We start from the raw sequence: 23,245 nt of genomic DNA, 5'->3' as shown, positions 1-23,245 counted from the left end.
TGGATCTATTGGATTGGTGAAAAACTGATTGTGAGGTTTATGGGGGTAGTCAAATGAAATCAGTTTTTATCTAGACCTGATAATTCTGAACTACTCAGATTCACATTTTTTTTGTGTGTGTGGGGGGGTTGGTTTGAGACAGGGTTTCGTTATAACTCAGATTGGCCTCAGACCCTGACATATCACAGTCTTGTGCTATTGTACTGATTGACACCCCTGCTCCCCTTCTGCTCTATATTCCATGAATAGCAGATCAGCATGAAAATTTTGGGGAAATATGGTCAGTGATGCTTTCAGGTTTTTATCTTAGTTTTTGACTTACCCATGAAGTTATAAGAAAAGTAGGTGAGTTAAAGAAGGAAATAAAAAGTTTTCGGGCAATAAAAGGAATGTGTTTGTTATATCATAAACAGGAGAAATGCTACTTGTTGTCTCCCTCCCCTCATGCTTTTCAGTTCTTCGTAGTTCTTACCATGTAGATGTGCATGCCACAGCATGCACATGTAGAGGCCAGAGGACGACTCAACTGTGAGTTGGTTTCTTTCTCCTCCTTTTTCTGTAGATTCCAGGGATTGGCCCGTAGGTCCCCAGGTTTGTGTGGCAAGCACCTTGACTCACTGAGCCATCTTGTTTGCCTTCTGATTTGAGCCAGGATCTCAGTTTGTTGTCCATTTTGGCCTGGAACTCACTGTGTAGCCCAGAGGTTGTGTGCATCACTGTTTTTTCACCTGTTTTGACCCCTTGCGTGCTAGGATGCCAATTATGACCGATCACACCTGGCTCACAATCTGTGTGAACTCATTTAGATGGCACTCCCTGGTCACAAGTTCAGGTATTTTATAGTGTATGTATGTATTTTTAAAATCTAAGAACTAATTATACTTTATCAATAATTTGTAGTTTGCTTGTTTTGATTGGCCTTGTAGTTCATTCAAGTTGAACACTATTCTTTCAATGTTTGAAGTGCTCCAGAATCTGAAGCTTTTAAAAAAATCTTTATTAATTTATGGATCTCTGTGGGGGTATGTGCATGTGTGTGCAGGTGCCCAGGGAGGGCAAAAGAGGACATTGGACCTTCTGGATTTGGGTTACAGATTGTTCTGAGCTACTCAATTTGGATGTTGTGAAGTGAACCCAGGTTTTCTGCAAAAGCAGCAAATATTCTTAATTCCCAGCAAATTCCACGGAAGAGATGAGAATAGCTTGGTGCCCTTGTGCCAGTGGAGTAGCTGCCAGGGGAAGAGCTGTGTCCCAGGAAGAGAAGAATGTGATGGGTCTGATAATTGAACTGAGGTCATCAGGTTGGGCAGTTGGCCTGCTGAGTCTCTTTATCTGACATTTTTGATTTTAAAAATATGGTTTGTTATATAATATGGTGTTGTGTAGATCATAATTTTCTTTCATTTTATTTAGTCTTTTTTTTGAGATGGTGTTCCCAAGTATTCCTGACTGCCCTGGAACTTACACTGTAGATCAGACTGGCCTTGAACTCAAAGATACCCTTGCTTCTGACTCAAGTGCTGGGACTAAATGCATGCTTTAGCATACCTGGCCAGAACATAACAAGACAAGACTTTTAGGGGTCTACAATCTGTGATCATCAGTGGTCATCTCTATGAACAATTACTAAGCAAAGGGATACATTCTTAGAAGAGCAAAAGTCTGCAAGGAAAAGTACTGATGCTTAGACGTCAGCATCAATTCTTCCAATTAATTAATTGGAAATTAATTGTACTTAATTGGAAATTAAAAGTACAGGAAATTAAATGTGCTTTTAAAAGACCCGATTTTATTTTATTTATGGTGTCTGTGTGTGTGTGTGTGTGTGTGTTCACATGTGCATGCAGGTACCTGTGGGTACCAGTGCCAGAGGCAGGATCAGAACCCCTGAAGCTGGACTTAGTTACAGATGATTGTGAGCCATAGGACACTGGTACTGATTACCTACCCAGGTTCTCTGGAAGAGCAGCCAGTGCTTTTGACCACTGAGCCATCTCTTCAGCTACACACGCACTTTGATTGACCAAGAGCAATGCTTGTTTTCTGACAACATGAGTCTTCTGTGACATGGTAGAACAATTACCAGAACTCCAAAGTCAGGGAGCGTCGGTGAGTTTTTATGGAGAAAAGAACTTAACACACAGTAACAAATTAAAAGTGAATAAAGAAACTTGCTGTTGTCATAAACAGAGACATGACTGCTAAAGTAAGTGATGAGAGGTATTATATTTCATGCCCCCCCCAGCCTAGACTTGTCAAGTGCTTCCCATTTGATCTACTACTGCTACTACTACGTCGTCCTCTTAACATTTCCCCCTTTTGCCACTGAGAAAGGGTTTCTCTGTGTATGTCCTGGAACTTGCTTTGTAGACCAGGCTGGCCTCTAAATCAGAGATCTACTTGCCCCTGTGTCCCCATGCACCTCCATGCAGGGTCAATCTGATACTTCTTGATTCCTAATTAAAAGGAACACAGAACATGAAAAGTTGCTTTAGGAAAGCCCCCAAAGAAAAGTAAGCAAATGCTGAAGTCATATAGAGCTGGGTTTGATGGTGTATACTTTTAATCCCAACACCTGAGAGGTATAGGAAGGTGACTCTCTGAGTTTGAGGTCAGCCTTGTTTATATAATGAGTTCCAGGACAGTTAGGGCTACACAGAGAAAAACCCTGCCTTGAAAACCAAACAAAAACGTCTCATAAAGCATGCTTTGATAGTAAACTATATTACTGTAATAGAACATTCCATCATTTATTGGACAATTTTACATTGCTTAAATGCCAGATTAGTTTTTAGTCCTGCAGAAAGTGTCATGTTTATTTAAAATTATGCTCTTAATACCTTTCGATGACACTGCACACTAGGAAGGCCATGCTAACACAATCGAAGGAGCTGAGTTTTCCCAAGTTGCAGGGGAAAGAACACATGAAGCTTTTTTAAGAGTTTTATTTGGTGAGTTCAGTTCAGGAACATCTCATCAAAAACAGCTTTATAGCCAGTCAACTGACAACAGTAAATTACAAAAAAAGTTAGAGTTAGTTTGAGGCAGCCCCCCCCCCCTTATGTCATGTCACTTGTCGGTTTGTATGCTTCTGTGGCTTGAAGTTTATTTAGACTAGATTGGTCTCCATCTCAGAGATCTGCCTGCCTCTTTCTCCAAACTAGGTGATAAGGTTTTTGGGTGGTGGAATGAGAAATGCTAGAAATTCAACTTGGGGCCTTGTGCGTGCAAGGTAAATATTTTCGATGCCTGTGTCCATTCCCATATAAGATTTACTTTGTGTTAAATTATTTTAAATGTAGCTTATATTTAGACATGCCATATTTAGCACATTGAAAGATGTAAATACCTTGGAAATGCTTAGTGAATGGTGTCACCATTTTTCTTAAGTGATATTTTGAGCCTGTCTCTGAACATATGGGTAGATTGTGATATTTATATATTCATATACTCAGCAAAATAAAATTCACTGCCTTTAATTTTTGACTTTGAGCATGTATATCCTCAAGATTAATAAGACAGCAAGATAGAGTTCACTGTTTGTTAGAGACTTGTATTTACTGTAAGGACATTGTTAAAATTTTGTTTTGATAGTGAAAGCAAGTTGAATACATTGGTGCAGAAGCTTCATGACTTCTTAGCACATTCATCAGAAGAATCTGAGGAAACGTGTTCTTCTCCACGACTTGTCATGAACCAAAGCACAGGTAATTTGAAGCTGACTGTGCCGTATGTAGTCCTATTTTATTTATTTCTATTCATTTATTTTAAAGATTTATTTTTATTTCAGTGTGTGATGTGTGTGAGGCTACCTGAGTTTATGTGCACCATATGTGTGCTGTTGTCTATGAGGCCTGAGGCCTGGATTCTTCCATAATGTACTTGGAGATTCCCTGGAACAGGAGTTAGAGGTGGTTGTGAGCCACTTGATGAGGGTGCTGGGAACCGAATCTGGGTCCTCTGCGAGAGCAGCAACCATTCTTAATGGATGAGCCATCTGTCCAGGCCCCCCACATATTATCTGCTGTAAGATTTTAATTTCAGAAAGGAAAAATAGAAAGTTGTAAACGAATGGATGCTTAAAGAGTGAAACACTTAATAATGTTTGATATATAATGGAAGTTTCTCGTGGAGGAGGTGATAAATAGATACAAATTAGGAGAGCTATGAGCAGTGTAGGTTTCTGGTGGTGGAGCTCAGGCCATTAAGTATGCTGGACACATGTTCTATAACTCTATCTAACCAAGTATAGAAATATTTTATTCCAGTGACTTCTTGTGTATTAGAATTTAAATTGTCATGATGCTTAATGATATCACTTGATGAACTTGGACATGCTGTCCCAAACGGAAAGCTCTGGCGCTAAGTCCATAAGCAGGCTAGCTAGCAGTTCAAGGCCAAGAAGGATTATCCAGTAAGTTTTAGTCTAGCCTGGCTGCCCGTCAAAATTGTTTTTAAAACAACAAAACCAAACCAGATAAAAAAAAACATTTAAATGATTTGGTATATATATTTTCATAAAACACATTGGCATTTTTTTTGTTTTCCTTCTTCATTTAAGAGACATTTTTTAGAAAGGATGTCTAAAAAAAATCACAGGTTGATTATCCTGCCTAAGCCTCTTGAATGCTGAGATTATAATAGTAAACTCCTTTAAAAATATCCTCTGTCCTTTAGTTATTGGTTACTACATATAGCAAACACAACATCAATGTTTGTGTATGTATATGCACATATACAATGTAAAAAATAAAAAGTAGCATCATAGTGAAAAATTCAGCCTTATGTTAAAGAGTATCAACTCACTGACTAGGCATTTTCTACAAGTTTAGACTATCAAGCCACAGATTCAAGAGGTTGCAATAGGATTCATAGAAACAGAAAACCAACACTAGGGCCAGCCAGATTACTGTGACTGTGAAGACCTGGTAAGCCGATCCCTGGAACTCACTAAAATCAGAGAGACCCGGTTCCAGAGTTCCCCTCTGACTTTCATGCACATGCGTTCCATGGCACATGTACCCACCATGCACTCTACCCCACCGCACACACACACTTTTAAAAAAAGGAAAACTAGAGGTGCTAGTCCTTATTGGGTTTTTTTTTTTTTTTTTTTTTTTGAGACAGGGTCTCACTGTGTAACCCTGAGTGGCTTGGAACTTGCCTTGTAAACTAGGGTGGAACTTTTCCCTAGCCTTTGGTTTTGAGACTAGAGGCATGGACCATCATCTAGTAGTCAAACTGTTTTAGAGAGGGGTAATCTAAGAGAAAAATTTGTAATCTTTCCAGAAGAAAAATGGTATTACTTCTAAAGGAACAGCAGTGATACTATAGTTCTTCCCAGATGTCCATGGCTTGCGGCACATTTACTAAATAAATAAATAAATAAGTAAATAAATAAACAGACAAATAATAAATAAATAATAGGTAGCTGGATAGATAAATTTAACCAAGAGAATATGTTTCTGTGAATTTTACCACAAGGGACATGGTTTCATTTGTCTGTTTATTGATGATGCTATTAGGTTATTTGGTTATGTTATTATATTTGTACTTTGTTGATTACTATGAAGTTAGGATTTATTCTTTTTTTAACTAATAATGAGATCAGAAAGATTTTGAAATTCTTTTTTTGGTTTTTTTGGTTTTTTGTTTTTTGGATTTGGTTTTTTTTCCGAGACAGGGTTTCTCTGTGTAGCCCTGGCTGTCCTGGAACTCACTCTCTAGATCAGGCTGGCCTAGAACTCAGAAATCCACCTGCCTCTGCCTCCCAGAGTGCTGGGATAACAGGCGTGCGCCACCACCACCCGGCCGATTCTTCTTGTCATTAAATTTTAACTTAAAGTATTTTCTATTACAAATTATTATGTTAGTGCCTCAGGCAATCCATATATATCACGTCACAATTCTTCTGAACTGTCTGTCCTCTGGTATCACACTGCTGTCGGTGTGTCGGCAGCACATCTTTCTTTTCTGCTAGCTCTGTTCAAGACCGTGTTTCCAAACTTCTTTAAAGTTTTGGCAGAATTCAGATCTTTGTGGTCATAAAAATGAGACCCCTCTGTCTTCATTTCCTGTTGGCCAGGATTTTCCCCCTAAATTCCTTTCCCATGTTTGCATTTCTTCTCATGTAGCCCGGTTTGGCAAGGCCAGCACATGGTGTTTCTCACATACCTTGAATCTTTGCTTGTTGCTTTTCTTGGTCTTTGCTAACAGGTGGACTTTTAAAAGACAGGCTCTTGCTAGGTAACCCTAGTTGGCTTGGCACCTGCTATGTAGAGCAGGCTGGCTGAGAACTCAGGATATGTGCTACTATACTTAACTAATCTGAAAATTTCTTGTTCTAAGGTCTCAAGCTCCACTCCTCACTTCTCTCTGATAATCTCTATTTATCATTTTTTTTGTTTGTTTTTTCGAGACAGGGTTTCTCTGTGTAGCCCTGGCTGTCCTGAATGGAACTCACGCTGTAGACCAGGCTGGCCTCGAATTCAGAAATCCGCCTGTCTCTGCCTCCCAGAGTGCTGGGATTAAAGGAGTGTGCCACCACTGCCCGACTTATATATTTATTTTTGGGGGGGGGGGAAAGCTGTTCTTTGTGTAGTTCTGGCTCTCCTTGAACTTGCTATGTAGACTAGATTAGCCTTGAACTCATAGAAATCTGCCTGCCTCTGCTTCCTGAGTTCTGGAATTAAAGGTGTGTGCACTACCTTTAATTTTTAAGGTTAACTTTACCAATTTACAAAAACAATTGTGTTAGTTGTCACAGATTGGGAAACTGAGGTTTGTTGCAGGATATTTGATCACATTGTGAACCCCAAGATTGTGAACTGGAAAGACCTTGTTGTGATGTCACTCATCCCAAGCCATCTTTAACTCAAGAGCTTTCTGTAAATAAGAGCGAACACTGATTGGTCAAGAGGTGAGCAGCTGACAGTGAGCATGAACCCAGGAAAGAGAGAATCTTTGAGTTGAAGGGTATTTCAGACAGAGTGGAGGGGATTGTTGGTGGCGTAGGAGGGTCAACCGGGTGCTTTCTCTGCTCGTGTGCTCAAGAGCATCCTGGATCCTGAGTCTTCATTTTGTAAATTGAACCTTGGGATTTTGTTTTTAAAATTAACAGAGGTTATGGAATCTTGTTGGCCATTCCTAGAAAGATTGCCTATCACAAAGTCTCTTCACTTCCTGATAATCTATTGCTATCTTTATTGGTTGAAATATTACTAAGGTAGGGCTTTATGATTTATCCTTTATGCATTTATTAGTATATCCCAATTTAGTATATTTCCGATGAATATTGTTACTATCATTCATTTAAATTTTTATTACATTTATTTAGTTTTCATATGTGTATGAATATACACATACATGTTTGCCAGAGCACACATGTGGAGGTCAGAGAACAATTTATAGGAGCCAGTTTTCTTCTTCCCCTCTTTGGGACCCCAGAGATTGGATTTAGGTTGTTAGACTTGGCAGTAAGCACCTCTGCCCACTGAGTTAGTTACCTTACGAATCTTTTTTCCTTTTTTAAATTTTAATTAAAAATTATTTATTATGTATGGTGTTCTGTACTGCAGGCCAGACGAGGGTACCAGTTCCCATTATAGATGGTTGTGAACCACTATGTGGTTGCTGGGAATTGAACTCAGGACCTCTGGAAGAGCAGTCAGTGCTCCCTTCCAGCCCTCCTGTTTTTTTTCTTTTGACATTTAAATTGTACCAATTTCATGCTATCTGGATGGATGATTGTGTTTGCTTGTTTTCTGTCTCCACAAGATGTTCAAGACTTACAATACTTATCAGTGTATGTGCTCATTGTGATATGCACATTGTCACCTCGCTTCCTTTTATAGGGAAAGCTAATATGTGTGTGTTAATTTTTTTTTGAGTTGACATCAGCACTTGTTGGATTTTTTTTTTTTTTTTTTTTTTTTTTTTTGGTTTTCCAAGACAGGGTTTCTCCTAGAACTCACTCTAGACCAGGCTCAGAGATCACCTGCCTCTGTCTCCCAAGTGCTGGCATTAAAGGTGTGCGCCACCACTGCCTGCCAGCATTTCTAATTTGATATCACATGTCTCTCCAGTCTTTTGTATTTACAGCTGGGTTTCGCTAATAGAAGGCCATTGGGCTCCCTTTATCTTTAATGTTTATAGTCATTTGCCTAGACTTCTTTGTACTCATAGTTACATTATAGTTGCTAATCACAGAAAAGAAAGACTTGTAAGTGGACTTTCTATTTGTTTGAAATTATCCATCCTGTTTTATTTTAAGATTGGGCTTCTCTAGATAGTCCTTGCTTGTACAGAGCCATATTGGGGCAGTCTTGTACTTGGTCAGAGTTTGACTTTGGTCAAGGTTAACTTCTCTCAGTTAGCCAGGATCTTGCTCCACCTAGGGTGGAGCGCACGTAGTAAAGGTTAAGTTCATTGTTCTTCTAGGTATAGGAATTCTTGAATTAAGCAAGTGACCCACCCAGCTGTCCGGAGCAGTCAAGACGAAGACCTCTAAGAGAAGCTAGACAACTTCCACCTGAACTCAGCCTAGAGTCTGGGGGGAGGGTTTTCCCAAACTGTTAAAAGGTCCGGCGCCATTAAAGTTTACGGCTTTGATCAGTAAACATTGACTTGGCCGTACGTTCTTTTCGCCACTCTTCCCTATGACCCCAAAATTCTCTCAACAGGTAACCCAGTTTACATGTAGCTGCTGGCGGCTACACTTGCAATCCTGGAATTCACTATGTAAACCAGGCTGGCCTTGAACTCAGAGATCTGCCTGCCTCTACCTCCTGACTGCTGGGATTAAAGGAGTCCACTAGCACTCTGGATTTTTTTTTGTGTGTGTGTGTGTGTGTGTGTGTGTGTGCCAAGTTCTCTCCTAGCCCAGGCTGCTTTTGAACTGGTAAGCAATCTTCTTTCAGTTTTCTAAATGCTGGCATTATAGGCATGAACTACCATGTTCAACTCTTTATTCATTTAATTGACATATTTTTGAGATAGGGTCTCAACTTACAGACTCTATAGTCCCCAGCTATTTTCTTGATTTTTGTATGAAGTTTATTGCCATGGTCCTGTGTTCACTAATTGCTTGAGTTGGGCACATTAAGAGTCTGCTTCTAAGCTGGGCATGGCGGCGCACGCCTATAATCCCAGCACTCTGAGAGACAGAGGCAGGCAGATTTCTGAGTTCAAGGCCAGCCTGTTCTACAGAGTGAGTTCCAGGACAGCCAGGGTTGCACAGAGAAACCCTGTCTCGAAAACCCAAAAAACCAACCAAACAAACAAAAAAAGTCTGTTTCTTCTAGTGGTGGTGTGAGACTTTTGTTGGACTAATCATTATTGCCCAGAAATATCAAATACTATATGTATTGTGGGCAGCATAGATAGGGTAGATATAGATATAGCTGTAACAATGGAAGGGCAGCAGTTGTAAATAAAGTGAGCTAGGAAATCTTACCTTGAAGAGAGTTATGAAGTGGGTGTTCAAAATTTGCAAAAATGAAAATCCTTAAGCAGAAAAAAAAGGCCCTATCCACATACTCTTCTGAATGAATTGCCTAAGTGGATCCTAGTCTAAGTACTGGGGCGGGGACTGAAAGGACAAATCTCTGCTGTCCCCTTTGTATAGAGTTTGCTTTTGATTTCAGCTGAATTAGTCATTCAGCCACACAGCATTTCTTTTCAGGATTTTCCATGTGCTGGAATTACAGATGTGTGCTTCCATGCCTGATTGCGGCGAGAAGATGACTGCACAGGTGTTCCCTTTAAAAAATTAAAGAATAAGAATGTTTAATTAATAGGACAGCTGGAGACATTTTTTAACCTTGTCCTTTTCTGTATAAGAATATTATTAGTACACATTCTTGTTATATTTTTACCTAGATATATTGATGGTTTTACTTTTAAGTTCTTTAAAATTTTTGTTTGTTTTTAAAGACTTATTTGCTTTGTATATGCGTATACTGTCACTCTTCTGATGCAGCAGCAGAGGGCATCAGATCTCATTACAGATGGTTGTGAGCTACCCTGTGGTTGCTGGAAGTTGAACTCAGGACCTATGGAAGAGCAGTCAGTACTTTTAACTATTGAGCCGTCTCTCTGCTTATTTGTTTTTTAAGACAGTGTTTTTCTGTGTAGTCCTCACTGTCCTGGAACTCACTCTGTAGACCAGGACCAAGCTGGCCTCAAACTTAGAGATCCAATTACCTGTCCCCTGAGTGCTAGGAGTAAAGGTGTAGGTCACCACCACTCAGCTTTTTATTTATTAAATTTAATTCATTTTTAAATGTGGGTGTTTTGCTTGCATGTATATGAACTACTTGCATGCCTGGTAGGTACCCAGGGAGGCCAGAAGATAGTATCAAATGTCCTGGAACTGGAGATAGAGATGGTTGTGAACCCACTATGTTGGTGCTGGGAATCAAACTCAGGTCCTCTCAAAGCATCAGATGTGCTTGACTGCTGAGCCATTCCCACCCCTTCCCATGGAGATGGTAACGTGGGGCATGCGGCTGTGTTGCCAGGCTAGTACTTGATCCTCCAGTTTTAGTCTCCCAAGCATGACATCTGCTGCTTAGTCTACATGTCTATTCAAAAGCTTCTATTTTGAAATGTTTAGGAATTCACTTGACATTTCTGGGTGGAATTTGTATTCTCCGAACTTATTGAAGTTAGTTATTAGTCCTAATAATCCTTTTCTCGTATTTTTATCGATCTTTGAAATCTACTACTCAAGACCGTCTTACTATGCAAAGCAGCCGACTTTGAACCCATGGAAATCCTCCTTTCTCCTGTTTCTCCAGCGGTTTATTCCATTTTCTTTGAACAATTAATTTTTGGTTTCTTTATATTTTTCCATTCCCCGTTTCATTAATTTCTATTCTTCTGTTTGCTTTTGTTTTACTTTACTCTTGTGTGTCCAGTAGTTTAGTTTTAATATATGTGTATGAATATTTTACCTTACATGGATTTGTACCACTTGTCTGCTCAGTCAGTGCCCATGAGCGTCTGCTCACCTACAACTGTAGCTGTGGATGCTTGCGAGCTGCCTTGTGGGTGGTGGTAGTTACCTGCGTTCTTCTACAAGAGCAGTGAATGTTCTTGCCAGCTAAACCATCTCTCCAGCTTCTGTTGCTAACATTTTATAATGAGATGTAATAGAATGAGATGTTAATAGCCATTTTATATGCGAAGTTAGAGGCAGGTGAATGTCTGTGAGTTCAAGACCATCTTGGTCTACATAGCGAGTTCCATGATAGCCAGAGCTACACAGAGAAAGAAACACTGTCTTGGATAACCAAAAAAATAAAAAAAAAAACTTTTAGTATTACCAATATCTCTGGTTTCCTAGCTTCAAAATGGGCTTGGGAGACTGTAGGTAGGCATTCATATTTTGCCTGCCTCCCTCCCTCCCTTCCTTCCTTCCTTCCTTCCTTCCTTCCTTCCTTCCTTCCTTCCTTCCTTCCTTCCTTCAACAGTAACCTTTCCTCTGTAATCTTTGCTGACCTTGGACCTGCTGTGCAGGCCAGGTTGGCCTCATCTGTGCTTGTCAGCCTGCCCTGTGCCTCTTGAGTACTTGAATTACAGGCATGGGACACATTTGCCACTTTTGGTATTTAATATATTGAAGAGTTGATGAATATTCTTTATTCCTTTATTTTTCAGATAAAATCAGTGGTTCTGGACTTAATTCTGATATGATGGAAAACAACAAGGAAGAAGTAAGTAAAATTTTGAAGCATTTTAAACATGATTAATTATTAACAGAGTATTTGTCTTTAGTGCTTCCAATGTCTGAGCATTTAAGGCTAGTATTATGCACTTATTGTTATGAAACTTCAGTTCGTTTGTTGTTTAATTTGTTGGAGGTACCCATTTTATCATGCAGTTCACTTTAGCAGTTTACTTGAGGTCAGAAAAGGCTTGCCAGTTAATAAGATTATTAACCATTTTCTCATTTTTTGGTACCCATTGTGGAAAGGGCTTTAGAAGTTTGAGATTTTTATTTCCTTTTTCATAGGCAGGCTTACTATCTCTGGCTGTCCTGGAACTCTCAGAGATTCACCTGCCTCTGTATCCTGACTGGTCTGTGCTGGGACTATGGGTATTGCCACCATGTCCTGCTGATTTTAAGATTTAAGATTTTCCAAAGCACAATATTCAGAGTTTCTGAGCATTATCCTAATAACATGCGCTGAGGTCTTTTATCTTTCACGCAGACCAACATTTCCCCCCACTTTCCTTTTTCCCTTTTGCTCTTACCCCCACCCCCAACCCCTCTAACCCCCACCCCCCAACCCCCTGCTCTCTCTGGCCCCCCCTTTCTTCGTTCCCCCCTTTCTCCAGACTCCTGCTCGCTTTGGTCCCTGCTCGCTCTGGTCCCTGCTCTCTCTGGTCCCCGCTCGCTCTGGTCCCTGTTCTCTCTGGTGCCCCCTCTCTCCAGACTCCTGCTCACTCTGGTCTCCCCTCTCTCTGGACTCCCGCTTGCTCAATCTGGTCGCTTGCTCTCCCTGCTCGCTCTGGCCCCACTCACTCTGGTGAGTGAGTGGTTTTTTTATTCATTATGGATGGTTGTGAGCCATCATGTGGTTGCTGGTCCTGAACTCAGGACCTGGGGAAGAACAAACGGTCCTAACTGCTAAGCCATCTCACCAGCCCGCAGACTTCCATTTTAAGAGAAACTATTTTGTGCCATTTATCAGAGAAGAATAGTACCTTTTAAAATCCTTAAAAACCTCCTGTCTCTCATAAACCTCACTAGTTCTGCTCCTTTCTTTTGGGTTTGTTGAATGTTCATGATCATGGTAAACGTTGTATTCTTTCTCACATTCTTAGCTCGTAATTGTAATCATTTCAAGAGAAGTAGCTCACTGACAGAGTGAGAATAAGCTCTGTGATGGAGTGCTTTTGTAGCCACATACATCCCAGCACCATAAACAACAAAAACAAAACCCCAGAAGTATCAGCCATGGTAGCAGCCCTGCTACTCAGGAGCCAGAGGCAAGCAAGTCTCTTGAGTTCAAGGACAGCCTGCTCTTCATAGCAAATTCCAGGCCAGCTGGAGATACATACTGAGATCCTGTCTCAATATAACACAAAACTCAACGTCAGTAAAAAGAAAACGGAAGAGCTAGGGTGTAGTTCGGTGTTAGAACACATGCTAAAAGTGGGGCCTTGGGGCCATTCCCCTATTAGCACTGGAAATTTGATTTGCTGGATTGATACTATGCTGGGATCATAGCATATCAACTGTATTAGGAAATATGTGATATTTATAGAACAAACAAATCTTAGTAGAAGAACACACTCTGGGTGTCTTGGTTTAAATTGCTATTCCTCCCTTCATTCCCCCCCAAAAGAGAAAAATTTAATCTTCAGTCAAGGAAACTGAATCATGGTGAGAATTAGGGGTTTTATGGGTATGGTGGGGATGGGGTTGGTATCCTGGTAATGTTTGGCTGAACGCAGGACTCTGCCGTTTTACCACTGAGGTACATTCTCAGCTTCAGAACTTGAATTTGAAGGTTTTTGAAAGAAGACTTTGGGCACAAAAATAATATTTTGTTTTATTATTGGACAAAAGATCATTCTCTAGAGGTGTCAGGACAGTTTTTACTTACCTTTGTGCTTATTTTTTGTCATGTTTAGGGAACTAGCACCTCAGAAAAATCCAAATCTTCAAGTTCATCAAGATCAAAGAGGTAGGTTGATGTTGAAAGGAATAAAATGTTTTCTTTTTCTTGGTTATTTGTTCACTATTTTTTTTTTTTTTGGTTTTTTTTTGAGACAGAGTTTATCTGTATAGCCCTGGCTGTCCTGGAACTCACTCTTAGAAATCCGCCTGCCTCTGCCTCCCAGAGTACTAGGATTACAGGCGTGTGCCACCACCACCCCGCTTGTTTTCTATTTCTAAAAACACAATCTTTTTATGTACTTACCATTGTTTTAAATAAACCATCATACAAATTGTGATGTTGAGAGATTAAGTGCTATAATACAATAAATTCCATTAGATTTATTCTGTTGAAGTTTTAGTTTTACAGAAGTATTTATATAATTAGAGATGCTTGGAATATATAGTGCTTTACAGAAAAGAGAAAGGAGAAATGTTGAATTTCTCTTACAACAATGTGGGTACAACAAAGTTACCTGATGTATGGGAGGGAAGAAGTCACTGCAATTGTACATTACAGGAAGTTTAAAGGGTGATAAAATGTCTTTTTTTCTTTGGAATTCCCAAACAATTTATTAAGGACAGGAATCATTTTCAGGTATACCTAAGACTCAGTATTCCACGGGTAGGCAATCCTTTCTAGAAAATTTCTGTGTAGTACTACTTGCTTTAGCCATCATTATATATAATAGAACTACTATCTCTTATTACAAAACAATTTACTTATTATTGATTTATTCTCTAATTTCCTTAAAAAATGCACCCACTACCAGAATAAAGTGTGTATTCAGTGAGAATCTTTAGCTATATGATAAAGAGAAATTTGTGTGGGGTGGTGGTGGCACACACCTTTAATCCCAGCACTCTGGGAGGCAGAGGCAGGCAGATTTCTGAGTTCAAGGCCAGCCTGGTCTACAGAGTGAGTTCCAGGACAGCCAGGGCTACACAGAGAAACCCTTGTCTTGAAAAAGCAAAAAAAAAAAAAAAAATGAGAGAGAGAGAGAGAGAGAGAGAGAGAGAGAGAGAGAGAGAGAGAGAGAAATTTGTTTCTATTAGTAACTCTGATGGTATCTTGATAGTTATGGTCTTGGTATATTGCTCCAATGGTCAAAAATACTCATAATTCTATGACCCCAACTCTTTCGTAGGAAACCTTCAATTGTGACAAAATATGTAGAATCTGATGATGAAAAACCCACGGATGAGAATGTAAATGAAAAAGCTGCTACTGAGAATTCAGAAAATGACATTACTATGCAAAGCTTGCCAAAAGGTAATCTGTATTAATTTTTCACATGAAGTTAAGTTGAAATATATTTTATTATGACCACTGTTATACATTGCTTGATGTCTGGAAATAATGTGTAGTTTGGGAATGAAAGCATGTGTTACTCAGATAGGTGAGATAATTCAACTAGTTGAGAAAAGAAAAAAGTCTTAAGATTTTTTTTTCACTTTTTTTTTTTTTAAATAAGGGGATGACAAATTTCCCAAATTACATTTGAATATGGTAGTAGGTTTAAGGGCTTTAGATACTAAGTGTTGACTTGAATGTCAGTGATCTTGCCCATTTAAAAATGCAATGGCTGTTCCTGAAAAGAAAGTATTTTGAAGGCTACTTCAATCTTACTGAATTTGCTTTTGTGTAGTGCTGAGCCCAGAGCCTTTTGTATGCTAGGCAAGTAATCCTACCTGTTGTCTTACTGCATTCTGATAGTTCCTAAGAATGTTAACTGTTCAATAGATTTAGGTAGATTTCTTAAAGTTCCTCTTTAAACAAGTCTTGTCATAGATCTCTTGACTGTGGTAGTGCTACCTGTGAAGTGTCATTCATTGATTAGATTGGAGAGAAGAAATTGCCAAATGGACATTGGACTCTGTTGAAGAGTGAGAGCAGTGTGATTAGATGCTAAGAGAATGGTAAAGGTCTTGCTGATTTTATGGTGTTTCAAATTGGAATTTTTCTTTTCCTTTGTTAAATAATATGTTTTAGTCTCTTAGATGTTTTATAGCAGTATTTACTAAACCTCTGTTTGTAGTTATGCTTTATGACTTCTCAATTATGGAAATTTGTTGAATGTCAGTACGAGAGATTGGATTTAACTAGGGTAAGCTAGGATAGTTAGGAATTATAAGATGAAGGAAAATGAATAAAATGAAATGAGAATGATCGAAAGAAGAAATAGGAGAAGAAATTGCCGATGACTAATTTACCTGGTTTTCAAAAGTTATCTTTAGCAATTTCAAGCAAATGCTTTGGTTACTAACAGTAGAAATGACTAATGTGGAAATGTGAGTCCTAATGGTGGGTTACTTACTTTGATTCTTGTCACTGGGAATGAGTGCTTTGGGTGTTTGGAAGAACTAGGAATCCAAACACTTCTTTTAATGAGACTGTAGCTGGAAGTTGGTACAGCTACAAACCTGAGCTAAGGTTAATTCTCATATTCAAATACCAAGAACTGTTTCATAAGCTTACATGTGGGTGATTATTTTCATTGTTAACTGTATTGAATATGCATACATAGCTGACTGTTAATTACCTCATTCAGTTCTCCATATCAGTGGTTCTCAACCTTCCTAATGTTTCTACCCATTAATACAGTTCCTCATATTGTAGTGACTCCCAATCATAAATTTATTTTCGTTGCTACTTCATAACTGTAACTTTGCTACTCTTAAGAATCATAATGTAAATCTCTGTATTTCCTAATGGTCTTAGGCAACCCCTATGAAAGTGTCATTTGACTCCCAGAGGGGTGGTAAATCACAGGTTGAGAACCATTGTTCTAAACCATGTAAGATAGTAGTTATTGCTTCTGTACTGTTCAATGTTTCGGATCAAATTCAGAGCTCAAGGGATTTTTTCCCCCCTCAAGCACAGATTTATCTCAGGCCTGTCTTACTCCTGGGCTACTGGATCCGCTTTATACCACAACTTTGCTTTCTTTTTTAGAAAAAGCTTCATGATTGAGCACTGATTATTTTTAAATCTTGAGAGCTCTTTTCAAATGTTGGGGCTTCTCTGCACGTGTGTTCATGAAACGATTGTTAGTTACAACTACCATTTTTGGGAATGTGAGTCTTTTAAGTTTACCACAGTGTACTGCAACCAGTACTGTGCCCTCCCAGACCTCATTTAAATATTAATACCAACTAGATGGCAATAACTTGCTAGAATCTTCTTGGTGCTTTTACACAACCCTGGGTTTCATGTGGAGCTCTGACAACTCCTTGCACTGAGTTTAATTGTTCTTATACTGGCCAGTTTAGTGCTAAGCCCAGTAATACCAGTAAATGTTGAGGCCTGGACCTTTTTATGATGGCTTGTTTTATTTGTTTTCTCCTCAGCCTGGAAGTTTTAGAGTTATGGAAGGATAGTCCTTCGAAAACATTTTAATAGACATCAACCAATGATCTCATTCTACAGTTAATTGCTTGACCACTTCCGTTTTAAGTGTCTTCAAGTGACCTTCAGTTTAAAACTCTCCAAGGACTTGGAATGCTAGTGAAGCTTTGATGTACTGTGGGGGAAATTGGTGACTAGGTCCAGCAGCAGTAGAACGAGCTTCAGAGGTTCCTCCCCTCCACAAGCCTCTCCCCTCTAAGCAAGGTTGAAGAACTCTTACAAATATTTAAACTTCTTTTTCTAATTTGGACTGAGAAAAATAGGATGTCTTTGCCAGTTAACTTTAGATAGCTTAAGGAACCCGGCATGAATGTTCATTTCATAAGAGCTTTTATCATAGGCACTATAAACATTGTGAGCTGGGCTGAGGCTTTCTATTTGATTGATACATTTCTTTTAGTTCATAATACCTACCTCCTGTTTTTATGAACTAAACTTCAACAAGTAATTTGATTGCTGACACTTGGCCCTTTTACTGCTACCCTGTGGTCCTTATACAAATACTACAAGTTTGACAGAAACAAACTATGTACCAGCAATGTTGGCTTTATCTGAACTGAAGTCTTGCACTTCACTTGCACATTTAATATGTGTAATTGGTTTTTTAAATGAAATCATTCTAGGTACAGTGATTGTACAACCAGAGCCAGTGCTGAATGAAGACAAAGATGATTTTAAAGGGCCTGAATTTAGAAGCAGAAGTAAAATGAAACCTGAAAATCTCAAAAAACGCGGAGGTAAATACAAGTGAAAATGAAACATGAGTTTAAATTGCTGTCTATGACCATATTGGAAAATCTCATATGCTTACTAAAAATACCTCCACTTTTCTGCCCATTGTTTATTAAAAGCACTACTTAAAAATAATTTCTGTTTCTCTTTGCACTCTGAAGCAGAAAAGGTTTAAGTCCATTTCTCAAAAACACCTTTGCCTTCAGTGGCTACTGTTTGTTGCACGAGGCTTAGCATTTCTCCACATACTGGTTCTAGAGTCCATATATGCCAGAAAAGCATGCTTGACTTCCAGTGGAAGCAATTTCAAATTGTGCAAAACTTTGCCTGTGGCCTCCTCCAGGTAACTTCATACATACTCCGAATAATGGCTATGGACAGTGATAGAGCAGTACATTAAGTGTTGCTTGGAGTACTTACTTAAAATACCAACCCCTTCATTCCTGACAAATTAGAATTTCTGGATGAGCTCAAGAATGTGCCCCAGTGTGTCCTTCATGGGCGCCATAGAACTCATTGCAGCAATAAGCAGAGGAGATGGGAGCTGGAGCCATGAACTCCTTCCGGCCTTTGGTCCTTCCACTCTTGGTTTCCCCTCATACACAGCCAGAGTGTCTAGCCATCCATAGAGAGAGCATCGGGAGAATTTACTTAGAAATCTACTACAGTTGAGTTTCTGCTCCACTTTTTGTCTTTGATTTTTAAATATATATAGATTTTGGGCAGAATAACAGTCAGAATCTATAACTATAAGAGGAATGACTCTCAAAAGTAGAACATGACAAATCTCCAAGTAAAAGTGTTATAGAACTTGTCCCTTCAATATTGTTTATAGTACATAATTATGAAATTATGTTGAGATTTTTAAAGACAATATTAGATTTATATTTAATGGGATGGCTATCTCATTAGAACTAGTAAAATATTTTCGATATATAAGCTAATATCAATTTATTAAATACTTTGTTAGGTTGCAGATGAAATCAACGGATTGTTGTTTAGTCTTTTGTCCACAAGAGGGTGTTCCATCCCTTTTGAACATAAAGATTATAATCAGATTCCTCAAATTTGTAGTAGGGAAGCTGCTATTTCAACAACAAGGCTAAGGTACCGTTTTTCACCCTTAATCACCACATTAATAGTAATGTGTAAGGATCAGTAGCAGTTTATTTCTTTTGTTTATCCATCTTGTAGTAAAGTCAAATAATTGATAGCATTGTATTAAGAATGTTTGGTGGTGTCTTTGGGAAGACACATTAGATCAGTCAGTGTCTGAAATGTGGAAACAGTTTGAAGACAGATTGAAAAAAGGAACCACTGTTGCTGGAGAGTGAATTCCTAGTGCCCTTTTGGTATGCTGCGGTACTTGGGTTTAGCAGACATGCTGCTGTAATTTTATTGGATAATCACCATAAGAATATCTACATCATGCTTAAGGGTCTGTTTTGTAGTGATATGGTCATTTCCAATATTTTATGTTTATTTTCATCTCAGTGATTTATATGTCTAAGTTATCAGAAATCTCAGGAGATATAATAAGATGTAATCTTAGGATTTCTAATCCGTTTATGTGTGAATAAACTAGTGGTTTGAGGTCAAGAATGGCTATAGTTAGCATTTAAAACATTCTTGAAGATTCATTCCCAAATGAACAGGAATTTAGAAAACTGTGTGGGATGTAAACTATATCAAATAATCTTAATTTGGAACAAAAATATGGCACAATAGCAAAGCAAAGGTACATTTAAGGAACTTAATCATAGACTGTTTTAATAAACTACGTATTTATTACATAACTTTTCTACATGGCAAAAATACTTTATTTTCCTTAAAACCACTAAAATATGCTGCACTAATAAATGCAAGTGAATTTTACATTTACACAGTTACATTCTTTAAGATATTTCATCATTAAAAACAAACTTTCAACCTACATGTACAGAAACAAGTACGTAAAGTAACATTTCAGCATTTGGCCATATTTACTTCAGATCTCACTTAAATAAAATCCTCAGTCCTATTCCCACCCATTTCCCCTTCCTACCCCACACGTAATGATTATCCTAACAGTTTATTTATACATGTGGTTTTTATATCTTAGTGTGAGTTAAAAGACAATTTTCGTAGAAAAAAGTATAAAAAGTAGTACGCTGTTTATATGCTTTGGGAGCATTGTGCTTTTGAAATTTATCCATGTCAGTGCCTGCATGGGTTTAATTTCACTGTACATCAAATGCTTCTCAAACAGGAAACAGTGCTTATCAGCATTGACTTCTTTTGCACAGGACCAAAAAAAAAATCTCCAAAGGACCACCAAGTTAAGAATAATAAATTCACATGTAATATATAAATATATAAAGAGCACCTGGATGTTTAGTGAATAGAATTTAATATTAGATGAATTTTCAGACTGGAGCTTTTAATTATCTCCTTCATCTTAAAACGGTATTTAAAATGTTTGTGTTTTTTTAAAAAAATATAAGAGATTACAAACATCTAAGATGAAAACGATTGACATAAGACACCAATTTCACATAAATTATTACCAGCATATATAGCAAAGTCAATTTCTGAAAAAGTGTTATTGTGTTCATTTAAAACATCAACAAGTAAAGATACTGTAATATTTGGGTCCATGGTGCTTTGAACCTTTTCTTTTTTTTTCTTTTCTTTCTTTTTCTTTCTCTCTTTCTTTCTTTCTTTCTTTCTTTCTTTCTTTCTTTCTTTCTTTCTTTCTTTCTTTCTTTCTTTCTTTCTTTCTCTCTCTCTCTTTCTCTCTCTCTCCCCCTCTCTCTCTTTCTTTCTTTCTTTTTGGTTTTTTTTTTTTGTTTTTTTGTTTTTTTGTTTTTTTTTTTGAGACAGGGTTTCTCTGTGTAGCCCTGGCTGTCCTGGAACTCACTCTGTAGACCAGGCTGGCCTCAAACTCAGAAATCTGCTTGCTTCTGCCTCCCACGTGCTGGGATTAAAGGCGTGCGCCACCACTGCCCAGCTTGCTTTGAACCTTAAAACTAATAAAATAACATAATTAAATGATGAATATCCTTGGTGTTTTGTGTTTTAGGGACTGAGACAGTTACTCATCATTTAACTCCTATTTTTTCTTTTTCTCTTTTCTTTCTCTCTTGCTTTCTTTGTTTCTTTTTCTTTTTCTTTTTTTTCTTTTTTGAGACAGGGTTTCTCTGTAACTCCTTTTCATGTTTGAATGTACACTTTAGCACTGATTTACTTTGAAAGATAGTCACTGTGTGACTTGGATCAAGGTCTTGATTGCTTTTCAAGATCATCTGTAAAAAAATTGTTTTAAGAGATTTAAATGTAGTGTTTAGATGTGGGAATTGCTGTCTGTTGTCTGACTCTGTTTCTTAACCTTCTCTGTCTCTGCTTTTTCTGTCTCTCTGTCTCTCTCTGTCTCTCTCTGTCTCTCTCTTGTGACAAGGCATCACTATGTAGCTCACATTAGATTCAAATTCCTGGGCTCAAGTGATCCTCCTGTCTCAGCCACCCAATTTGCTGAGATTCCAGGTCTGTGCCTGATTTTGTTTTGTTTTATTTTTAAAGATTCTTGAAATGATTTGATATTCTCAGAATGAGAAGGACTGCCTTGACCAGCCAGGGATTAAGAGTAAAGCAGGAGAGGCCAGGCTCAGTGCTTAAAAGCATTGTTTGCTCTTCAAGAGTATCCATGTGGTGGTTCACAAGGGATTTGATAACCCTCTTTTGACCTCTGAGAGTACCAGAAGTAGTACAGATGAAAGTCCTATACACATAGATAATAATAGAAAGTTTATAAGAAAATATGAGGCAGGCGAGCTTTTCTGCTTTTCTTGAATAAGTTGTCTTCAACATGTTTTCTTGCAGTAAATATAAAATAGAACTGACTTCTCCTCCCCTCTCAGACCTGCTTGCTGCTAAGAAAATGTCGTGTTTGCATTTGTCACAGTGTCATGTTTGCAAATAGTAGACATTGATAAGGTAAAGGTTATCAAATAAACATAGAAAGAAGGTTAGTAATGCTGAAGTAAATTTTGGGAATTGGTAACACCAGAAATTATCCAGTTTTTGTCTACCATATTGATAGGATCTGTGCAAACTATTGCATTTAAGAAGCCAAATCTTCATGGCATGTCTAACTGAATTGTAACATTGTAAAAGAATTGGTTTTTCCTTGTCATTTGCTTTTCCATTCCCTAAGAACAGATACTGAATTTGTTTGCAACGCAATAGCCAATGAGAGACAGAGCTCTTGAATGTGGGTATGGTGGTGTTTGCTTATAATCCCAGTATTGGGGAGATTGAGGCAGTATGGCTGCTGTGAGTTGGAGACCAGCATGTACTACATTACAAGTACCAGACCAGCCAGGGCTACCTAGTACGAAGCTGTCTCAAATATCAAAGAGTTTTTGATTTTCATTTTAAGGAATTTTTCATGGTGTCTCTTTAGATTATGTCAACTTATAATTGAGTTTTGCATCTATATGATAAATGTAGTTACCATTCATCTCAGAATTGGTCAAGTTTATTATGGTCTTTTAAAAGGTCAGTAAAATTACCCTTTTAACTTATGTCCAAAATAATTTCCCAAGGTTTATGTACTCTTATTTCTAATACCATGTGAGTGTAAATATTGTGAGTCATGATCACTCTTTGCTCCTAGAAGATGGACTTCATGGGATCGTGAGTTGCACAGCTTGTGGACAACAGGTCAATCATTTTCAAAAAGATTCCATTTATAGACACCCTTCATTGAAAGTCCTTATTTGTAAGGTATGTATAGATTTGTTGATAAGGGTTTTTGCAGGTTGGAGGGTTCACAGTATATGAGGAATGAAAATGGCCATTATGTAAGAGATATTGTACTCATGAGCTTACAGGAAGCTTGTATCATTGTAATTTATGAGATATAAATTGAAACCTAAAATATGAGTAAGAATTAGTTTGGTTAAGTGGATTATTTTACTTTGTTCTAGATGGTTGGCCTGGTGTTAAGAAGTTGGGAGCTGAAGGGGAGACTTACTGTATTTAAAAGTTGCAGTTCCTTGTTTATGCGTATATGTGGTTTATAACTTTCTTCCATATCCTACTTCTCTAAATTTCCATGTCAAACACACCTTTAATATGATTAGGAAGTAAAAGATTTTAAAGTGTTTCATATATGTTAATTATAGCTTTAACAGTATTTGTGTTCTTTTTTATTAGGCCAAAAGTTGGATTTAGTTTCAGGTATCTTTGATACCAAGGTTACAGCATCTCCAGCTCATGTTGGATTAAGAGTGGTTCTATTGTTAGCTTGTTTCCCAATAAAAACATATTCCTTCAGTCAGGACTGGTGATAACACACCTTAATCCTAACACTTAGCAGGCAGGGGCAGGTGGATCTCTCTGGATTCCATCCCAGACTGGTTTACATAGTGAGTTCCAGGCCAGCTAGAAGTCCC

General features: G+C 38.1%; 1 protein-coding gene across 10 annotated transcripts in view; it reads left to right on the top strand.

Moving 5' to 3' along the window:
* Positions 1-23,245, top strand: part of Atrx (ATRX chromatin remodeler) — a 137,527-nt gene that overhangs the window by 26,798 nt on the left and 87,484 nt on the right. For 5 of the 10 annotated variants that reach the window (XM_052171701.1, XM_052171706.1, XM_052171705.1 and 2 more), the window contains 6 exons: positions 3,595-3,707; positions 11,662-11,717; positions 13,645-13,697; positions 14,818-14,942; positions 17,702-17,815; positions 22,465-22,574. In XM_052171701.1, the coding sequence (XP_052027661.1) occupies positions 3,595-3,707; positions 11,662-11,717; positions 13,645-13,697; positions 14,818-14,942; positions 17,702-17,815; positions 22,465-22,574 (571 nt within the window). The remainder of the gene's footprint in view (positions 1-3,594; positions 3,708-11,661; positions 11,718-13,644; positions 13,698-14,817; positions 14,943-17,701; positions 17,816-22,464; positions 22,575-23,245) is intronic. The other 5 variants (XM_052171710.1, XM_052171709.1, XM_052171702.1 and 2 more) reach the window with 4 other exon arrangements.

The sequence above is a fragment of the Apodemus sylvaticus genome, chromosome X, assembly GCF_947179515.1.
Source record: "Apodemus sylvaticus chromosome X, mApoSyl1.1, whole genome shotgun sequence".
Lineage (NCBI taxonomy): Eukaryota > Metazoa > Chordata > Mammalia > Rodentia > Muridae > Apodemus > Apodemus sylvaticus.
This window is presented reverse-complemented; position numbering and strand designations above follow the sequence as displayed.